This window comes from Schistocerca nitens, chromosome 2 (genome assembly GCF_023898315.1).
Source record: "Schistocerca nitens isolate TAMUIC-IGC-003100 chromosome 2, iqSchNite1.1, whole genome shotgun sequence".
Classification (NCBI taxonomy): domain Eukaryota; kingdom Metazoa; phylum Arthropoda; class Insecta; order Orthoptera; family Acrididae; genus Schistocerca; species Schistocerca nitens.
The window spans coordinates 416,650,041-416,670,123 of record NC_064615.1 but is presented as its reverse complement, the minus strand read 5'-3'; the positions used below and the strand labels follow the sequence as shown (position 1 = coordinate 416,670,123).

General features: G+C 37.5%; 1 protein-coding gene across 1 annotated transcript in view; it reads right to left on the bottom strand.

Moving 5' to 3' along the window:
* Positions 1-18,347, bottom strand: part of LOC126236289 (DNA-directed RNA polymerase III subunit RPC5) — a 129,030-nt gene extending 110,683 nt beyond the window's left edge. The window contains exon 1 of the mRNA XM_049945477.1: positions 18,208-18,347. Coding sequence (XP_049801434.1) covers positions 18,208-18,240 — 33 coding nt within the window. The 5' untranslated portion in view covers positions 18,241-18,347. The remainder of the gene's footprint in view (positions 1-18,207) is intronic.
* Positions 18,348-20,083: the final 1,736 nt, after the last annotated feature.

Below are 20,083 nucleotides of genomic sequence, written 5' to 3'. Positions count from 1 at the left end.
TTTCAAAGTGGTGCAAAGATCGACAACTTGCTTTCAACGTTCAGAAATGTAAAATTGTGCATTTTACAAAGCGAAAAATGTAGTATCAATGAGTAACTGTTGGAATCGGCCAAATCGTACAAATACCTGGGTGTAACACTTTGTAGGTATATGAAATGGAAAGACTGTATATGCTCAGTCATGGGGGTAAGGAAGGTGGCAGACTTTGGTTTATTGGTAGAATGCTGGGGAAGTGCAATCAATCTACAATGGACATTGCTTACAAATCAATCCTTTGACTGGTTCTAGAATATTGCTGAAGTGTACCAAATAGGAGTAACAGGGATACTAAATGTATATAGAGAAGGGCAGTACAAAACGACAAGGTTTATTTGATCCACGGAAAAATGTCACAGAGATACTGAAGGAACTGAACTAAACTCTCTTGAAGATAGGCGTAAATTATACCAAGATGATAAAGTTTCAAGAACTGGTTAAATGATGACTCTAGAAATGTACTACAATATCCTATTTATTGCTCAAATAGGGACTGTGAGGATAATAGTAGAATAATTACTGCATGTACAGAGGCATTCAAACAATCATTCTTCCCATGTTCCATTCATGAATGGAATGGGACGAAACCCTAATAACTGGTTCAATGGGACATACCCTCTGCCATGCATCTCTCAGTACATTGCAGAGTATAGATGTAGATGTACATTCAGCATGAGTACAGTCTGGATTAGTGTTACCTTCATTCTGGATGGATATACTTTCCTATTATGCAATAACCTTTTATTAGTTTTTGGCTGGTTAATTGGATATCGCCAAGGAGCAGAGGAGGAACTGTTTCACAAAAATATTCACTAATCAATTGTCAATAGTATATGAGGATGATATGTAACTTCTTCAGGTTTAGTACAATACACAGGTTTAGTGTACATCTTGATACTGAACAAATGTCATCATTAATATTTGATGTGGCACCACGATTCCATGATGAGTTTACTGAACCACACTCATCGATAGCAGCTTTTTTTAAGGTAGTCGCTGAACTACGGTACTGCACTGTTTGAGAAATTTAGCAGTTTCATTTCCGAATAAATATATTAAAATCAACATTATGAAAAGCCTTGTGCAGAAATCTAGCACTTTCTAGATAGGCAAATGTGCAAATGATGTTTCTGGAAGTCTGAATGAACTTTATCAAAGTTTTAAAGTATTCCATCAGCTGCTCATGAACACTGTGCTATAAGCCTTCAGATACTGGGTTAACCCTCCCGTTACCAAGCTTTTTCACACCTCTATTTTACCAAGCGGGGTATTTGGACCACCCCAAAAGGGTTTTGTGTTTTATTGTAATATTTGTTCTCAGATTTCGTTATTTCCATTCAATGGGTTTATTTAGTATTGGAAAACAGCTTTTCAGGTTATTAGAAGTATTTAATCAGATCACAGATACAAAGTACAAAAAAATTTTTATACCTTTCAGTAAATTCAAATTAATAATCTATGTACCTCAACAGTCACTGCAGTAAAATAACACAAGACTTTTTTCAATTTTTCAGTCAAGTACATTTTTGCACTGCATGCACTTCACAGTAACAGTTTCTTCTCTGTGTATATTACAAACAGGTTTCTTGTACGTTACACAACAGAATCTTGTTTTCCGATCTTTGTTTCTCTTGCAATCTTGACATCGTTGTGGCGTTGGTAACTTGGAACACTGGGTCTGGATCACTGCTGTAGGAATTTCAATACCACAAGCTTTCAGTGCATCTTGCACATCTTTATGAAGACCAATGATATTTTTGGCTTTTTCTTCCATGTTGCCTTTGCTGGGTCCAAATGCGAGTTCAGTCGTGAAGAGTTTACGTCGGCTTCAGTTATTCTTCTGCCATTCAAGAAATCTTTGAGTGTATAGAATATATGCATTCAGTGCTGCAGCATCTATCATTTCCATGAAGATTCTTAGTGGCCACCACCTCGTTTCTCTAACACAACTGCATTCTCTTGTCATTTTGTCCCCATTATCTACAGCACCTTTGGTTTTGTTGTAGTGCAGTATGATTTCGGGTTTGTGTTCACTTTCTTCACCACTCACTTGTCTCTCATTATGCTGAGTAGAGAGTAGTATTACTGCCTTTCCCTTCTTTGGAACATAGCAAACTAGGGTCAAGTCATTTGCGAAACCGAACATTGAACAGTGAACGTCTCTCTTTCTGTTTGGCAAGAATTCCTTCGGAATCACGCTAGGTACCAACCAATTTCGTGTTTTGTTTTAGTAGTTCAACACCCAATGGAAAACTGGTGAAAAAATTATCAGTTGTTACACCATGACCATTATTCAGAAATGGTTCCATCAGATCCAAAACAACTCTGTCCTTGATTCACTTCCAGAGTATTGTCCACCATTCCTGTGTAAATTTGGATCCGTATTAAGTAAGATGTCTTCACATCAGCACAAACCCAAATTTTAATGCCATACTTGCCAGGCTTGCTCTTCATATAAAACCTAAAAGGGCAGTTTCCTCGGTACGTTGCTAATCGTTCATCAATAGTCACATATTCATAAGGATAGAAGATCTTGCACAAATTAGATTGAAATTTGTCGAACACTACCCTGATGGCTTGTAGCTTGTGTCTCTGTTGTCAAATCGCAAGAATTTCAGTATAGACAAAAATCGGTTTCTTGACATGGCAGCAGAAAAGAATGGTTGCCGAAAGGCAACATTACCTTCCCACAGATCGGAATCACTAGTGTGATGTCCATGAGTTTGACCAGCTCCTATTAGAAATGCTAATACAGTGTAAACTTCAGTTGCATTTATATCTCTCCATGTCGTTTTGTTCGAAGAATGAGCTGCATTCCACAAAGAAATTACTCGTTTGGCTTTCCTGTTTGTTTCTTCTGCAATTATGCTCACGATTTCTGGTGAGATAAATAATAAAAATGACTCTGTTATTGTTTTGATTGTTTTTCCATCATTCACTGGGCCAGGTGTTACGTTCAAAATGTTGAGACGTCAACCCGCCCACCTTTTGGTGGTTCACTAGTAAATTGTAGTCCACTTCTAGAAACAAACAAATCTCCAGTGTCTTTGTTGTCTTCTTCTTCTTCATCCTCTTCTTCTTCTACTTGTTCACTTGAATGTGTAGTGTCTTCTGATATTTCATGATCAGCTTCATCTGATGCTATGATAGGGTCTTTGTCAAGAGGTTCCACACATTCATTCAGTTCATTATCAATGTCCCATTCATTTTCATCGTCACTGACATCAGAATTGTATAGAATTTCCATGATCTCTTCACTAGAAAGTCCTTTGTACATCTATATATGACGGTAGTATCTGTTCCCGAAAGAACAGTTACCGTGGATGACCATGCAGCTTTACTAGAAATGAAATGATAATTAAATGGACACCCTAGCTGCAAACAGGCGTTGATGTACTTCATTGGGGACATGTTGAAAATGTGTGCCACATCTGCCATGTAAGCAGGAGATCCCGGGTTCGATTCCCGGTCGGGGCACACATTTTCAATATGTCCCCAATGAAGTACATCAACGCCTGTTTGCAGCTAGGGTGTCCATTTAATTATCATTTCCTTTGTACATCCTTACTTGTAGATGAAATACTGATTCGTGTAATGTCAGCTCAACGGTGAACGTCAAATTCAACTCAACAATAGTAACCAGCAACAATAACAAACATTGGATCTATGGCAAAACTCAACAAAGATGATGAATGACAGATATATTTCCCTAAATCTTCTTTTTCTACAAATTAGAAAATAAAGACGTTTCATACCAAGCGGGGTAGTCTCACAATCCCACCAATAAATGACTTGAATAACAATGATAAAGCCAAAAAAATTAGATAGCCATGAGTGTGAATTCAACGTCAATCATTTTAGTACAAAGTCATGAAACCACAGGCATGTGGCCCTTCGGATAACATTATAAGGAAAAAATCAACCTGGGGTAGTCAGAATACCCTGCTTGCTAATACGAGGGTTAATATGCTTACTGGACTATAGTTAATTGGTGATTTTGTGTTATCATTGAATATTGGTCAAATTAAGCTTTGTTTGCACTCTGTAGGACATGGACCTTTAGCAAGCAAGACTGAAGATATCTGTATGCGCTGCAATAATAATATAGACAACATTTTTTAATCATACTTATACTCACTCCAGCATTACCTACTGCCTCAGAAGAGATTTTTCTCATTGCTTTACACAAAGCACATTACACACTGTGCAATTAGAGACACACAAAAAGAGAGAGAGAAAGAGAGAGAGAGAGAGAGAGAGAGAGAGAGAGAGAGAGAGAGAGAAACCAGCTGATATGATGATGGTATATTGTTGCTGATCACTGAGCACTGATATGGTCGGGAAAAAGTTGTTTAATTCATCTGCAGACTTTTAAAAAATAGTATCAGACTTAGTTTTTCCTATGCTGAAACTGCACAGTTTTTTCAACGGTGCTGCAGGATTCGACTTGCTGCATACAACGAAACGGGCAAGCCTGATTTTCCTTAAATTTATTCTGCTGTTTTGAGTATACTTAATAAAGTTCAGTTATCAGATCTTACTGAAGTCCTTTAGGTGCAGAGTACTGTTTATTCATTTTCTGGGGCAGTTCCATAGTCAGCCATGGAGTGAGGCTCTCTTTACTTTCACTGAATACTGAGGGGCATTTTTATAATAAATTTCAGAATCTGTGAATAAATGTCCAGACTTCTTTGCCTAATGTTGGTTCATTGGTTATACTGTGCCAAGATATACCGAAATAGTGATTTTACAGCTTATTGATAGCATATTTCAAGAGAAACCAAACAAGGCAATAAAGTGGAAAATAAATTGTAATAATGACACACAAAAACTGTCCTTATGTAGAAGTTTCTCAAAAAATGTCTATTTATTTATATTTGTTTACATGTCAAGTTCCGTAAGACCAAATTGAAGAGCAAATCTCCAGGGTCATGGAACATGTCAGTACATGAAATTACAAAATAAAAGTAATAACAGATAAAAATAAAATGTTTATGAACCCAAAAAATGTCGAGCCATAAGTTTAAGTAAACACAATCAACAATATAATATAAGAATCAGCTTAATTTTGCAAGGAACTCCTCAACAGAACAACAGGAGTAACCCATGAGGAATCTCTTCAGTCTCGATTTGAAAGTGCATGGATTACTGCTACGATTTTTGAATTCTTGTGGTAGCTTACTGCATATGGATGCAGCAGTATATTGCTCACCTTTCTGCACAAGAGTTAAGGAAGTTCGATCCAAATGCTGGTTGGATTTCTGCTGAATATTAACTCAGTGAAAGCTGCTTATTCTTGGGAATAATCTGATATCATTAACAAGAAATGACAGTAAAGAAATACAAGAGAAGGAAAGTTGCTACTCACCATATAGCGGAGATGCTGAGTTGCGATAGGCACAATAAAATTATTCACACAACCATAGCTTTTGGCCATTAAGGCCTTTGTCAGCAGTAGACACACATACACACACGCGCACACACACACTCACGCAAAGAGTGTAGTTTCAGCTCTCTGAGACTGCAGACACTCAGTGTAGTTTCAGCTCTCTGAGACTGCAGACGTGTGTGTGTGTGTGTGTGTGTGTGTGTGTGTGTGTGTGTGTGTGTGCTGCTGACAAAGGCCTTAATGGCCGAAAGCTATGATTGTGTGAATCTTTTTATTGTGCCTATCGCGACTCAGCATCTCCGCTAAATGGTGAGTAGCAACTTTCCTTCTCTGGTATTGTTACATTCCATCCTGGATTTCCCATTATATATATAGGCCAATGTCAAAATACCCGCACTAGTGAACAGGGGTCAGCAAGAGGTACGTGAAATTACACCACTAACTGGCCGAACCGCCCATTTCTAAGCCAAAAATATCCTTCTAGAATGGGAAGAGTTACCCCAAAATATGATACCATATGACATAAGCAAATGAAAATAAGAAAATTAGACTAATTTTCATGCTGAACGATCACTTTCTTCAGATACCATTAGAAAAGTACAAATGCCAGCATTAAGTCTTTGAACAAGATCCTGAACATAGGCTTTCCACAACAGTTTACGATCTATCTGAACACCAAGAAATTTGAACTTTTCAGTTTCACTTATCATATGCCCATTCTGTGAAATTTAAATATCGGGTTTTGTTGATTTGTGTGTAAGAAACTGTAAAAACTGAGTCTTCCTGTGATTTAGCGTTAGTTTACTTTCTACAAGCGATGAACTTATGTCATGAACTGCACTATTTGAAACCGAGCCAATGTTGCACACAACATCCATTACTACCAAGCTAGTGTCATCAGCAAACAGAAATTATCCTTACATACAAGGGCTATCCACAAAGTACATTACGTTTTGGAATTAAAAATAAATAAAGTATTGGAAATTTTTTTTATTATATACAGATGAAAGCCACACTTAAATACTACTTTTCTACATAGTTGCCATTTAAATTAAGGCACTTATCGTAGCGATGGACGAGCTTGGAAATTCCTTCGTCATAAAATTCGGCCACCTGCGCCTTCAAGTTTACCTGTATTAACGTGCCACAGCAATGCCTGGGCGACGTGGTTACCGTCGTCGCTGGCGGCGCAGCGTTCCTGTTTATTGTTCTTTGAAGGCGATAGACATTGATCTTGCTGGACAGTTTAATAAACAACAACTAATTGGAGGTCCAAACGTATTTCGTGGACTACGTTTGAATTTTACATGTGATGTACAAGCCGTGTTTGGAGGTAGTACATGGCTTACACCTGCAGTTGTGTGGGGCAATCATTGCGATTATGGTGGCCTTGAAGCATTTCCAGATGCAAATATTCTTACATGGAAGACGTGGAGTATAGCAGAGACAACAGGACTTTTGGCAAAACAGCCGTACGGTACACTTGTTCCAAGTATGCCATTTGTGTTGAGTACTAGAAGGAAGAAGAAATTGAATGCAGATGAATACCTGTTTAGATGAATACCTGCCTACATTCCACTCAGAGTGCATAATATGGGTGAATGGCACTGACTAATACAACTCATATTAGCAATAATTTTAACCTAACAAATATCACAAAGAAATAATTTTTTTATTTGTGGATTTAAAATCAATTTGTGAATTTAGGTGCATTTCCCTTTGATGAGAGAATAGGGAGTGAGGCAATTAGGATACTTAAGAAATGGTGTGTCAAGTACACATAATTAGACACAAAATTAATGTAAAAAGCACCAATTATTACAAAGAATGATTGAGACAGGCCTGTTTCAAATTTTCAGAGGTACATCAGTTAAACAGACAGACATGCATGCATGGGTGTTACTTTAGGAAGTTGTATTCTGGGAACCTCCCCTACCAGCCATTAGGGTTTCTTTTCTCCAAAGAAGGTAGATAGTTCGTATTTTTCCTCAGAAGAAATGAGAAACATAAGATGTAAGGTTTCAAAATGGCCACTGGAACTTGTCACACTCAGGTGGCTCACCTGGAAGATGTAGCACTTTTAGGTAGTATGGAGTAACAAATATAAAGAATTTTGCCTTCCATAACTGCCAAGTTTCATTGATGTCCATTAGTGTTGTAAGTAACAGGAATCTGAAAATAATTGGCACACAGAGCCATGAAGCATAAGGAGGGATTACAGAAGTATCCGATTTCCCTCGCCTAATTTGATCCATGACATCACCAATATGGCAGAAACAACCATTCTCAATGTCTCCAATATCGTGCCTATGACTTCATTACATAAACACAACAAGAAATAAAAATACATACAAAAACAAACACATCTGCCTCCAAAACTATAATCAAACTAACGGGATCAGCATGGGAAATTGGGGTTTTTTGGGTGGGAACAAACCAAATATAAACACATAAAGACACGACAATCAACAAAACGACGACATAAAAACAATACAAAATTTCCACATTCCGCTACACTCATAATATCCACAGGAATCGGTCACTTTCCTTCGCCTAGATAGCTCAACCAAAATTGTTGATACAACAAAATAAAAACCAACAACACCCAAAAATTATAATCACACCGCAACTATCGATATACACAAAACCAACTCCAAAACCAACAAAACTTGGAATCAGACACTTCCCTTGACCTATATAGGTCAACTACAACTGACAATATCAAACCACACTGAGCTACTACACACTGGAATCGGACACTTCCCTCGACCTATATAGGTCAACAACAGCTCACAATACCAAAATGCATCTACAACTAAAAAATTGGAATGGGAAACTTCCCTTACATTACATAAATCAACCACAAGTGACGATACCAAAACATTAAACACCTACACCTGCGATAAATGACACCGAACCAGCAGCACATGAAAAACCACACAAAACATCATAACTCGTGAATAATAGACATAAAAAAAAGACTACTTAAGACAAAAAAATTCTGATACTACACACTAGGTCAGCCACCCCAATCAAACAAACACAGCCACAGCCTCAACCACATCCCCCCCCAAAAAAAACAACCAAAAACAAAAAAACTCCCAACCCACCCACAACCTATCTGCATAACCCCCCCCCCCAAAAAAAAAAAAAAAAAAAAAAAAAAAAAAAATTATAACGGCCCTCCACACCCATAAACCAACCGGAGACTTACTCTTCCCATATTTTATCTTCCCAAACTGCCACTCATCTATCTCGACAACCACCACCGGCCCACCCAACTTACTCCTATACTTAACATATTCTGAACAAACTACCCTACAAAAAGAAAACCACCTAAAACCGCCCTCTCACTCACACCAGTCTCATGTGCGCAAAAACTGATGGAGGATCTATAACAAAAATAATAAGTCATCTAAACTCCTCTCACAGGGCCAACCTAGACTTCTTGAACCAGGTACCGCGTCTAATGGAGCACCAAAGGTTATCCCTTTGGCACCACCACATGTAACAGTCACTCGTCTGAGATGCCGGAACTCTGGCCAACCACATATTCTCTTTACAGACACTGCACTTGACTATTTTGGTCAGCAGTCCAAACACCTGCAAAAATTCTATGAGGGACATCATGTCATCCCCCATCTCAGCACGTAACCGTGAACTGTTAAATTTCATTGTCATATCCATACCTAACAAAAGAAGCCACAAAATAAATTAAACGTCTTACTGCATGACAAACAACAAACCAATAACACCAAGCGACATCACAGTCACATAAACAAACAAAAAATTTGCTGGTAACTCACTAAAACCAATTTCCATTCTTCAATCACAGGCAATACAAATTAATTCACACTACAAACAATGACAATCAAATGAACCCAATACACCACAACACGCAGACCATACACACACCACCAGAGGACACCACCCACCGCAACAAGACGACATCTACAAACACAACAAACTTAAACTAAATTCCATGCAGTAACACAACAAGATGACAGCTACAAACACAACCAACTCACAAACTAAACTCCGTGCCGTCATGATGTCCACATCACAACACCCTTATGTTACAGATCAAAGCTGAAGGGTGGGATCAGACGCCTCCGTTGACCCCATAAGGATGCAGTTCTGCCAACTGTATGAGTACTAAATTTAAAGTGATACATACAGCTCTTGTATGTGAGAGATGTGCAGTCCTTCAGTAGGCTGATATGATTCACTGTAAGGTCAGAGTAAATACAAAGTAAAGTGTTTTCAAGCTTGGACTGCCCCCCCCCCCTCTCTCTCTCTCTCTCTCTCTCTCTCTCCCCCCCCCCTCTCCCCCCCCTCCCGCCCCCCATCTCTCCTGGAATCATCAAGCTCTCTTTTATACTTTTATTACCATCATTGGTAGGTAGTTACACAGCTTCAATGTGTTCACCATAACACAAATAATCTTTTTCTGCTGGAAGTTATTCAATGAAATTAGCTTAAAATGTTTGATTTGATATTTTCAGTCGCCCTTCTTCTTTGCGTTGATACAACACTGATCATTAGGTGTTTAACTTGAAATGTGTACCCTGGTAAATAACATATTTGCAGTGTTTCAGGTCAATTTCTTTATCCTTGTACATTATTTTTAGTTTGTGTCTCGTCCATCTACTCTATAGCTGAGGACTGGTAATAGCCATGATCAACTGAAACAGAGAATTTCACACCTTCATAATAGGAGATAATGGCAAGTGCATTCAATGCTAGCCACATCCAAAATGCCAGTCCCCAAATACTAATCAATAATTTAATAAACCCAGTTTCATTAAATATATGTCCCAATTCATACACAGATAAGATCATACATGCAGTACAAACATGTTCCTGCAGCCTGAAAAATGCCACCCATCCACTGGAAATAAAGTCATAGATAAATAACACATTCTGCAAATGAACACTGTAGCTCCTACGAATCATATCACCATGAAAAGTAGTAGTGTGCTAATGTCAGTATACCTCAGTTTTAATGTATACTAATGACATCACACCCCACCTTTCCTCCACATGTAATAAATATGAACAGCACATCACCACATGTGACATCATAAATTTAACTAGAATTTTATATCTATTGTACATATACCACTCGGCAATTGGACACTACCAAAACAAGTGGAACAAGAAGAATAACTAAACAGATTTATTATTATTATAATTAGTGTGGGTGCTAATTATTTTGATTTGGGTCATGTTAGTAGGTTTAGAAATGACACACATTTCCTCTGTGAAGGCATTTACATAATACTATTTATTCATCTGTGGAGTAAGCCTATGCGTTGTCAAGCAGAAATGATTTAAATTTGTTTTGAAAACCCCCAATAACTGCCAGTACGAGTGTGGTGTTCAAATATTTTTATGGCTGCATACTTAGTAGCTCCTTTCTGTGCATTAATAAGATTAAGTTGTGGACAATGGAGGCTATTTTTGCTCCTAGTCTTATATTTATGAATGCTATGTACTATTAATTTCAAACCATGCCTGATGCTTCAATACAATCTTCGTAAGAGGGAACTCTGTATGTACTGAGAAGCTGTTTTTAGTATATCTAATTCTTTAAAGTGAGTTGCCTAAAACATGGAAGTGTCCGATTCCCCCCCCCCCTCTGCTTTGACCAATGACGTCACCAATACGGTGGAAATGACCATTCACAACAAATACCATACCGCTCCTATGACGCCATCATGTAAACATGACAACAAACACGAAAAAGGATCAAAACATATCATGAAACTAACGGGACAAGTGGGGGAAATTGGGGGTTTCTGGGTGGGGACAAAATAAATATAAACACACGCTAGTACACCAAACGACAAAAAAACACTAAAATAACAAGACCCCACAACCTTCCCAAATTCCACTACACACAAAATCCACTGGAATCGATCACTTCCCTTAACCTGTATAGGTCAACAGAAACAACCGATACAACACTATAAATCTCAAAAATTTCATCACCAACACACTTATTCTTACCACAAAAAACCCTACAAAATCAAAATTGGAATCGAACACTTCCCTTGACCTATATAAGTCAACCGAAACAACTGATACCACACAATAAATTTCAAATCTTTCACCACCACCACACTTAATCCTTTTCAGAGACAACGCACTGTCCCCCATCATTGCCGACAACCGAAAACTGTTGACTTTGTCAGTCATATCCATACCCACCAAAGACATAAACAAAGCAATTTACCAAAATTCACATACAATGAACAGAAAAAAACTAGAATAACGTCAACATAACAAAACCAAAATATTCCGCTGAAAGCACAGTCACCACCGATACCACACACATGCAATGCTACCATGCAAATGAACCCCATATGCCACATAACACACTACCCATACACACACCACCAGAGAGAACCACCGACTGCAACTATACGCCACCTATAAACAACGCCATACACACAAACTAAACCAAAAACATCAGCTAACACACAACACATACACGCACCACCAGAGAGCACCACCGATCACATCAAAACGACACCTACAAACAAGCCACTTTCACAAACTAAACTCCACGCCGTCGTGATGTCACACACCACAACAGCCTTATGTCATGGGTCAAAGCCGACATGTGGAATCGGACGCTTCCATTGACCCAGTTTGTGTGTGCACACATATACCAGATACTATAATTTCAGCACAATAACATGCAATGAATACTTTGTGTGTGTGTGTGTGTGTGTGTGTGTGTGTGTGTGGAACTGCCTCAGGAAATTATTTAATAAACATCAATGAATGAAAATATGTAATATACGTTCATTTCCTAATTACACGTAGACTGAATGTTGCTGAATGCATTATGTACTTGGATCTATTATGCACTTGTAATATTTGGTTTCCAATTATATTTCTGATTAATACACACACCCAGGAGTTTTGAACCATCAGTATCACACCCCCTTCCCTTCCTGTATTATTATAGATAGACCACTTCAAAGATTCATTCACTGCTCTTTCCACTGTTACAGCTCATGACGCCTTGCTTCCTATCATTAAAAATCAAGTAAACCACTCAGTCATGCCAGAAATTTCATAAACCAAGCCAAGAAGGTGTCTTTTTTTGCGGAATGGGGGGTCTTAAGTGAGCTAATATACTTAAGTTACAGATAACAAGCAACAAAAGGTACCTGTGTCCATTGTAATAATAACGACCAGCTTATCAGCATGAGAAAGGACAGATCTAATTTGGATGGAGGACATATGACGCAATACATAAGGTATATAGCATGTCCAAGGATACTGAGCCAAATTAATTTGACAATCGGCTAATCACACATGTGTGAAGGTCCAGGCCAGGGGATGAGAGATTGTGTGATGGAGAAGCTGGAAGAAGCGTGCAGCACCTGGCATCATTGACGGGGCTCTCCTGCGCGGCCCTCTTGCCCACGGCACTGGATGTCAGACAACTGAGCGGATCGTGCCACAACACCGAAATGGCAGGAACAACGGAAGCAGACCATGGAGGAAAACAAGTCTACACCAGCGCAATAGAAATCGCCCTATGTTTTTAGATCGTACAAAAATGATAATTTTACTGTGTTTTTAAAATCGTGATAAGTAGAGATTTTAACCTTGACATCTACAGATTTTAATTAACTATTTTTGGAGATAAAAATTAGTCACAAAAATCTACTGAATACAGTATGAGCATATGTAATGTAACAAATGTACCAGACACCACCTGTCAGTAATATTATTATAATTAATATAAATGACGTGCATTCTGCCAACCAATTTTATGTGACGCTGCATGTGAAAGTTGCTGGATTTGGATGGGTTACTCCTGTAACCGAAATATCAAGTACACTCTGGTACATTTGATGTTGATTAGATAGGATAAAATGATTTGCATTCGTGAAATAGTAATTAGTGTCATTATCGTTACAGATCTGAAGATGGTTCTAGATCAACTGCAACCGGTCATATGAATAAACACTGTGCAATCAGGACGGAATATAAATAACATTGTTCAATCCGTAAAGTTATTAAGTATTATCACAATGAAAATAACAGCCATTTGATGTCTGGCAAATGAGACTGTGTTTCTGTGAAAGAAAATGGTTCTAAGATTCAAAGATAAAAAAGGTTAATATTGTGTAATTTAAATGAATTGTTCACTGAATTTAAAAAAGAAAACCCTCACATTAAAATTGGAAGATCAAAGTTTTTCGAGTTGAGACCAAGATAGTGTATTGTTGCAGGGACATCTGACACCCATGTTTGTTTGTATCATCAGAATGTAATAGATGATGCCAATCTTAGAGTTGACTATAAAGACCTTTTGGAAGTTATGGTATGCAATATTGTCAGTCCATGCAAACAAGCCTTACTTGACACTGAAGAATTCGAAGACGACAATTTTATGCCTAACAATATAAAATACAAACAATGGGTGACACAAGGGAGAACTGAAATGGTGGCAGTCATAAAATCACGAGAAGAGTTTTATGAATTGTTGCTGGCTAACCTTCAAAGTCAGAAAATGCATCATTTTATTGCAAAAGCTCAAAGTAAATTTTTGAAAGACAAAAAGCAAACCCTGGCAGCTGATGACTGCTTAGTTCTTGCTGACTTTTCGGAAAATTATTCCTTTGTTGTTCAAGATGAAGCACAAAGGCACCACTGGGTAAACAAAGAGGCCACAGTTCATCCATTTGTATTTCATTATAAAGATGAAGATAAACTAATGAGCCACAGCTTTGGTGTCACAAGTGACTACCTTGAACACAACACTACAGCAGTGCACATTTTTCAACTAAAATTAACAAACCACATTAAACAGCACCACCCTTCCATAAAAAAAATGATTTACTTTTTGGATGGGGCAGCAAGTCAATATAAAAACAAAAATAAATAAATAAATAAATAAATTATTAACATCTCCTTTCATAAAGAAGATTTTGAGTTTGATGTAGAATGGCACTTTTTCGCTTCATGCCATGGGAAGAATGCTTGTGTTGGTGTCATGGGTACAACAAAGCGAGCTGTCACAAAAGCAAGTCTGCAGCGGATCGATGACATCATATCATAACACCTCAAGAAATGTTTGAATTCTGTAAAAAAACATATCAAAGGAATAACCTACGTTTTTGTACAATGTGAGGAAATACAAGAAGTCTATGAGCGCCTTGAAGGAAAGGTACAACACTTGTCAGAAGATTAAAGACCCTCGATCTTTTCACTGTTTTGTATGCCATTCACACAACTTACTGGAGTGTAAGATCACATCAACTTCGCCTGATAGTGAACTTCATCAGTGTAGTAAACTTGTACAACTGGTTCTTCAAAATAAAGACATAGTAGCTTGTGTTTACGATGAACAGTGGTGGACTGGCAAAGTTGTTAATATTGACTGTCAAAACCAAGATGTACATGTTGTATTTTATCACTCTCCAGGACCAAGGACATCTTTTTAAAAAAATTAGAAGGATCAAGTTTGGATGCCACTTAAAAATGTACTAAGGAAGCTGTCTCCCATGGAATTTACAACTGTGACTGGGCCAAGTTGTAATCTAACACCGAACAATTTTCTCAAATATTCAATGAGTGATATACTAAAAACAAACAACAAGAGAACAATATAATGTAATCAGTAGGCTTATTTTGAATAAAAAATTAAGTAATCATAGATATGATTAAATTATATATTGTAACGAATATATTTTACTCCATAAGCCTAGATATCACAGAAGTTAAAAAACGTATTTTTGACTCACGTTTGTAATTTTTTTCCATAACTTCCAATCGAATCTCAAAGTTGAAATTTATACCGAAGATTGATATCATAAAGGTCTATTAACTGTGAAATTTTCAGATTTTTATCTGGTTCCCTAACAAAGATATGGCAGGCCCCACAAAATGGAAAAATTTAATTAAAAATCAAATTTTTAAAATAGTGTATTTTTTTAGTGTAAGCTATACTCTATAAAAAGTAACTATACTATACAGTGTAATAGCACAAAAAATATTAAAGCTGAGAAATTAATCTTCCTTAGGAAAACTACTATTCAAAAATTGAGTTTCTTGTTACTGATAACTTTGTACTATTAAGAATAGTGAAGAATACATTCAGCTAAGTGATGATGATGTTAATTTGCTAGCCCACAGTGTGTTGAACTAAATGCATTTTATCTGAAAGGCTTAGGACAATCCACTAAAGAATAAGGAAATATGGAAGCGTCCGATCCCGCCCGTCTGCTTTGACCCATGACGTCACAAATATGGCGGAAACAAAAAACAAACACACACACTTTCCACAAGAAGCCTAATGACACTAACGGGACAAGCGCGGCAAATGGGGTGTTTTGGGTGGGGGGCAAACTAAATATAAACAAATTTAGACGCCTTGTGTAGCTACAACGTGTAAGTGAAGACAGCCATGCATGAATACCCACCCACCTCCCCAGGGGTCGTAACCCCTGCAACCCATAGAAGATAAAGATGCTTCAGTAGCTGATTAGTGTTTTTTGTCTTTTTAAAAAAAAAAATCTCACGGGATAGAACGAACAGATCAGAAAGATAAATATAATAAACTAAAACAGAAATTGGAGGAAACAGATAATTAAAATAAGTAATAAGTGTTTTTAAATTTTAAAAAAATCTCACGAGATAGAACGAACAGATCAGAAAAGTAAATAAAATAAGATAAAACAGAACTGGAGACAGCCACACTCAAACCAAACTCCGCGCCATCATGACGTCACACACGACAACACCCTTACGTCACGGGTCAAAGCCGACGCGTGGGATCGGACGCTTCTATCGACCTCTGAATAATTGTAAAAAATGTAGATGCTTGCAAATATAAAAAAAAACACATGCGGCCTGGAATAAATATGGCCACCACTTCAAAATAATAAAGAATTTTTTTTAATTAAAAAAAAAATATTTTTGTGACTACTAAACATTGGAGAATTCACACAGCAAGTATAAAATTTTTCTGAGATGGTCAAGCAAGCAATTATTTTTTTCTTGGACCACTTGGTATGGATTGACTCCTGGGCACTTTCCTAATAGAGGTGATTCATCATTAGGCCTATATTCTTTCAATCTTTTACAAGGCACATAGCTGTATAATCTGGTTCATTTGAAGAGTGCTTGTGAAAATTTTGTTATGAGTATGGACTAGAAAGAAAAAGAGATGCTGAAATTCAGTGCCAACTTACAGCCTATTCCTCTCAAATCACACAATGTAGTTCACAGAGTTTAACATCCCCATTTGACAGGCAAAGCAACACATGAATTCACCTCTCTTCCTCTTGGTGGCTAGAAAATAGTTATTAAAATCCCATCTATGTCTACAGTTCAATCGCAATCTACAAGTTATCCTCAATGCACTAGCCTGCTTTAGTGACCTTCTTGAAAAAGGTTTTCTCTCCTACACAAAGCCTCAAATTTTCAAGTTAGCTCTTATCAATGCTCTAATGCCAGTATATGACTATAGTAGTTTGATAAGAATGGTGATGAATCTCATTTGGGGAAAAACCGAGAACATAGGTATCGCTAACTGTTGCCACCTTTAATGGGCTTATCATGATATCTTGACCAATATTTCAGCCTTGCACATGGCCCTCATCACAATGGCTTATTCTGAGGTTTGTGTCACTAGTAGATTTTATACAGATGTTTTGTACTGTAAAAATTGTTACAGAACTCAATATGTGATTGGAGTAGATTAATATATGCTTTTAGCCAGTATGTTTACTGCTACACTTGATGGGGGGGGGGGGGGGGGGGGGAGAGATTTTCAAACATTGTCAAACTATATGCTGGGAGCCAAGACAATATTGTCATCTAGCCATCACACTTGACAGACTCCTTGACAATCACCGTAGCCTTTAATATTGCCTCCTTACACTTAAGTGGCTACTATCATCATCGGATGTCAATGATTATTCGGTCTGAGAACTGAATAATGAGATGAAGTCTAAATGTGAGAAAGAAAAAAATGTTTTCAGAATTTTCAACCACCTTGATAATATTCCTAGCCATGAACTTTTCATTATCATGTTTAATTAAAATATCAATGTATCCATCATATCAAACGGTTTCTGTAATGCAATCAATGAATACGGTGGCTATAGCTACATTTAAGGCCTAATATGTATAATTTCAATTCCTTTTAAGACTGTGGCCAACACCAACCATACCATACCATACCATACCAGAGATACTCTGACAAGAGAAACATTAAGTTGGTAACTGATAAAATTACAGACTGGTGAATGTGTGAAGCGACATTGTCTCCCACCGTAATATCGGCTGTGGTAACAGACTGGTCAGTAATGTAGCCCGTGGTCTAGATTAGGTTGGAAAGTGCCATCTTGCTTGAGAGCTTTGAAATTAAGTTAACGCTCTAGAGACTACAAAACTTCTGAATACACATTTCCCATGCAGGAGTGCTACTATAGAAGTGACGTTCTACATTGGTATTGTGTTTTCTTTACATTTTGCAATAGCGTTAAATAAAGCGTGTACAGACTACACTTAAACACTTCTCGTGAGGATTTTCTGATGCTTGCTTCTTCAAAAAACGACCTAAACAAATGTGGCTGGGTTATAAATGGTCACAAAGGAGATATTCACTCTTTTCTTTTCGAAACAATTTACTTGCTTTCCTGACATTCGTTGTATACACACACAAACCATATTTTTACCAGACACATGCCGAAAGTAAACAAGTTTTAGTATCACTACAAAAACAACATTCATAAAGAGTAACAAACCTCCTGCATAACCGGATCATCATCGTCTAACATTATAATTCAAAACTACGAAAAATTATTACAACATTTGTACACGTGTTTATAAAATTTCCCAAAACATTCATCCACCACCACAACTTTCAAAGCATGGTGCAAAGCTCATCAACCATTACGAAAGCACAGATACAAAACTACGATCATGAATCAGAGTTAATAGAAACACAACACTTCAACTGACGCTACAAATGGCAGAAAGATAATGAAGTCCAATTTGCACTGACCGACGCGTCACGTAACGTCACTTCAGAACATATCGCAATACATTTTAAATGTCAGAATTCAATCACTCACTCAACTCACGTCATGGCTTCTAGGGAAGAAAATTTTTACGGTGACGACGTCTGTTAGCACCGCAAGTGAACTTATTTTCACGAAAGTCACTCGTGTTATAGTAGTGGATTTTAGACGTTTGTCCCTTGTTAAATAATATTTGGTTTTTAAGCCTTTTTTGTGGTAAATTGCAAATTTTCCGTGACTACTTGGATATTTTTTCCATTGATTGTTCTTTCACAAGTGAGGTCAGATACCTGAAAACGAAAAATTATTTAGGTTTTACAAATAACAGACAGTCAGCTGAAGCCTACTCTGTAGATAAATAAGAACATAGTTTGATGAAGTGGTTTTCATTAAATAGCAAAGTAAACGAAAAATTCGTCTCTAATGAAGGAGAAGAATATATTTGTTTATCACATTATTAATTACGTGGGAAAAGAAAAACATAATGAATAAGGTAAAGTGTTTCTTTTTATTCCCTTAGTTTTATTGTTTGATGTGTTTGTGTGTATGTATTTTAGCTAGCAAATAAATCCATTGTTTTGAAATGTTGTTTCACTTCTCAGCACATTACCACAGAACACCGATCAAGTTCCTCAATTCCGTATTCTGATATTTAGTATCAGGAACGGTAACTCATAACCTCGCTTTCAAGGCTCAGTACTAGGCTAAGCGAACTGACGCGACGTGACGTCCAATGGGAATACACCCTGAAGTAGACGTGACGTAGTGTGACGATTTGTGACGTGACGCTCTACAGTGAATCAGCCTTAGTAAGTTATTTGTGTAGTCTGCCATTTGTCAGTGAAACATTTCCTGAATAGCTGAAATATGCTGAAGTTAAACCTTTATTTAGGAGAGAAGATAAGTGAATACCATCAACTTTCCAACCAATTTCACAATTCCCAGCACTCTTGAAAATTTTACTAAAGGTAGCATTCAGTCGATTCTTAACCATCTGACAACAAATAATATGTTGTCAAAGTCACAGTAAGGAATTCTAAAGGGATGCGATACTGAGAAGGCTATCTACACACACAGCGAGAACGTACTTAATTCATTATACGATAAATTACAGGCTACTGATATACAGGGTGTTACAAAAAGGTACGGCCAAACTTTCAGGAAACATTCCTCACACACAAGGAAAGAAAATATGTTATGTGGACATGTGTCCGGAAACGCTTACTTTCTATGTTAGAGCTCATTTTAATACTTCTCTTCAAATCACATTAATCATGGAATGGAAACACACAGCAACAGAACGTACCAACGTGACTTCAAACACTTTGTTACAGGAAATGTTCAAATTGTCCTCCGTTAGCGAGGATACATGCATCTACCCTCCGTCGCATGGAATCCCTGATGCGCTGATGCAGCCCTGGAGAATGGCGTATTGTATCACAGCCATCCACAATATGAGCACAAAGAGTCTCTATATTTGGTATCGGGGTTGCGTAGACAAGAGCTTTCAAATGCCCCCATAAATGAAAGTCAAGAGGGTTGAGGTCAGGAGAGAGTGGAGGCCATGGAATTGGTCCGCCTCTACCAACTAACGAAACTA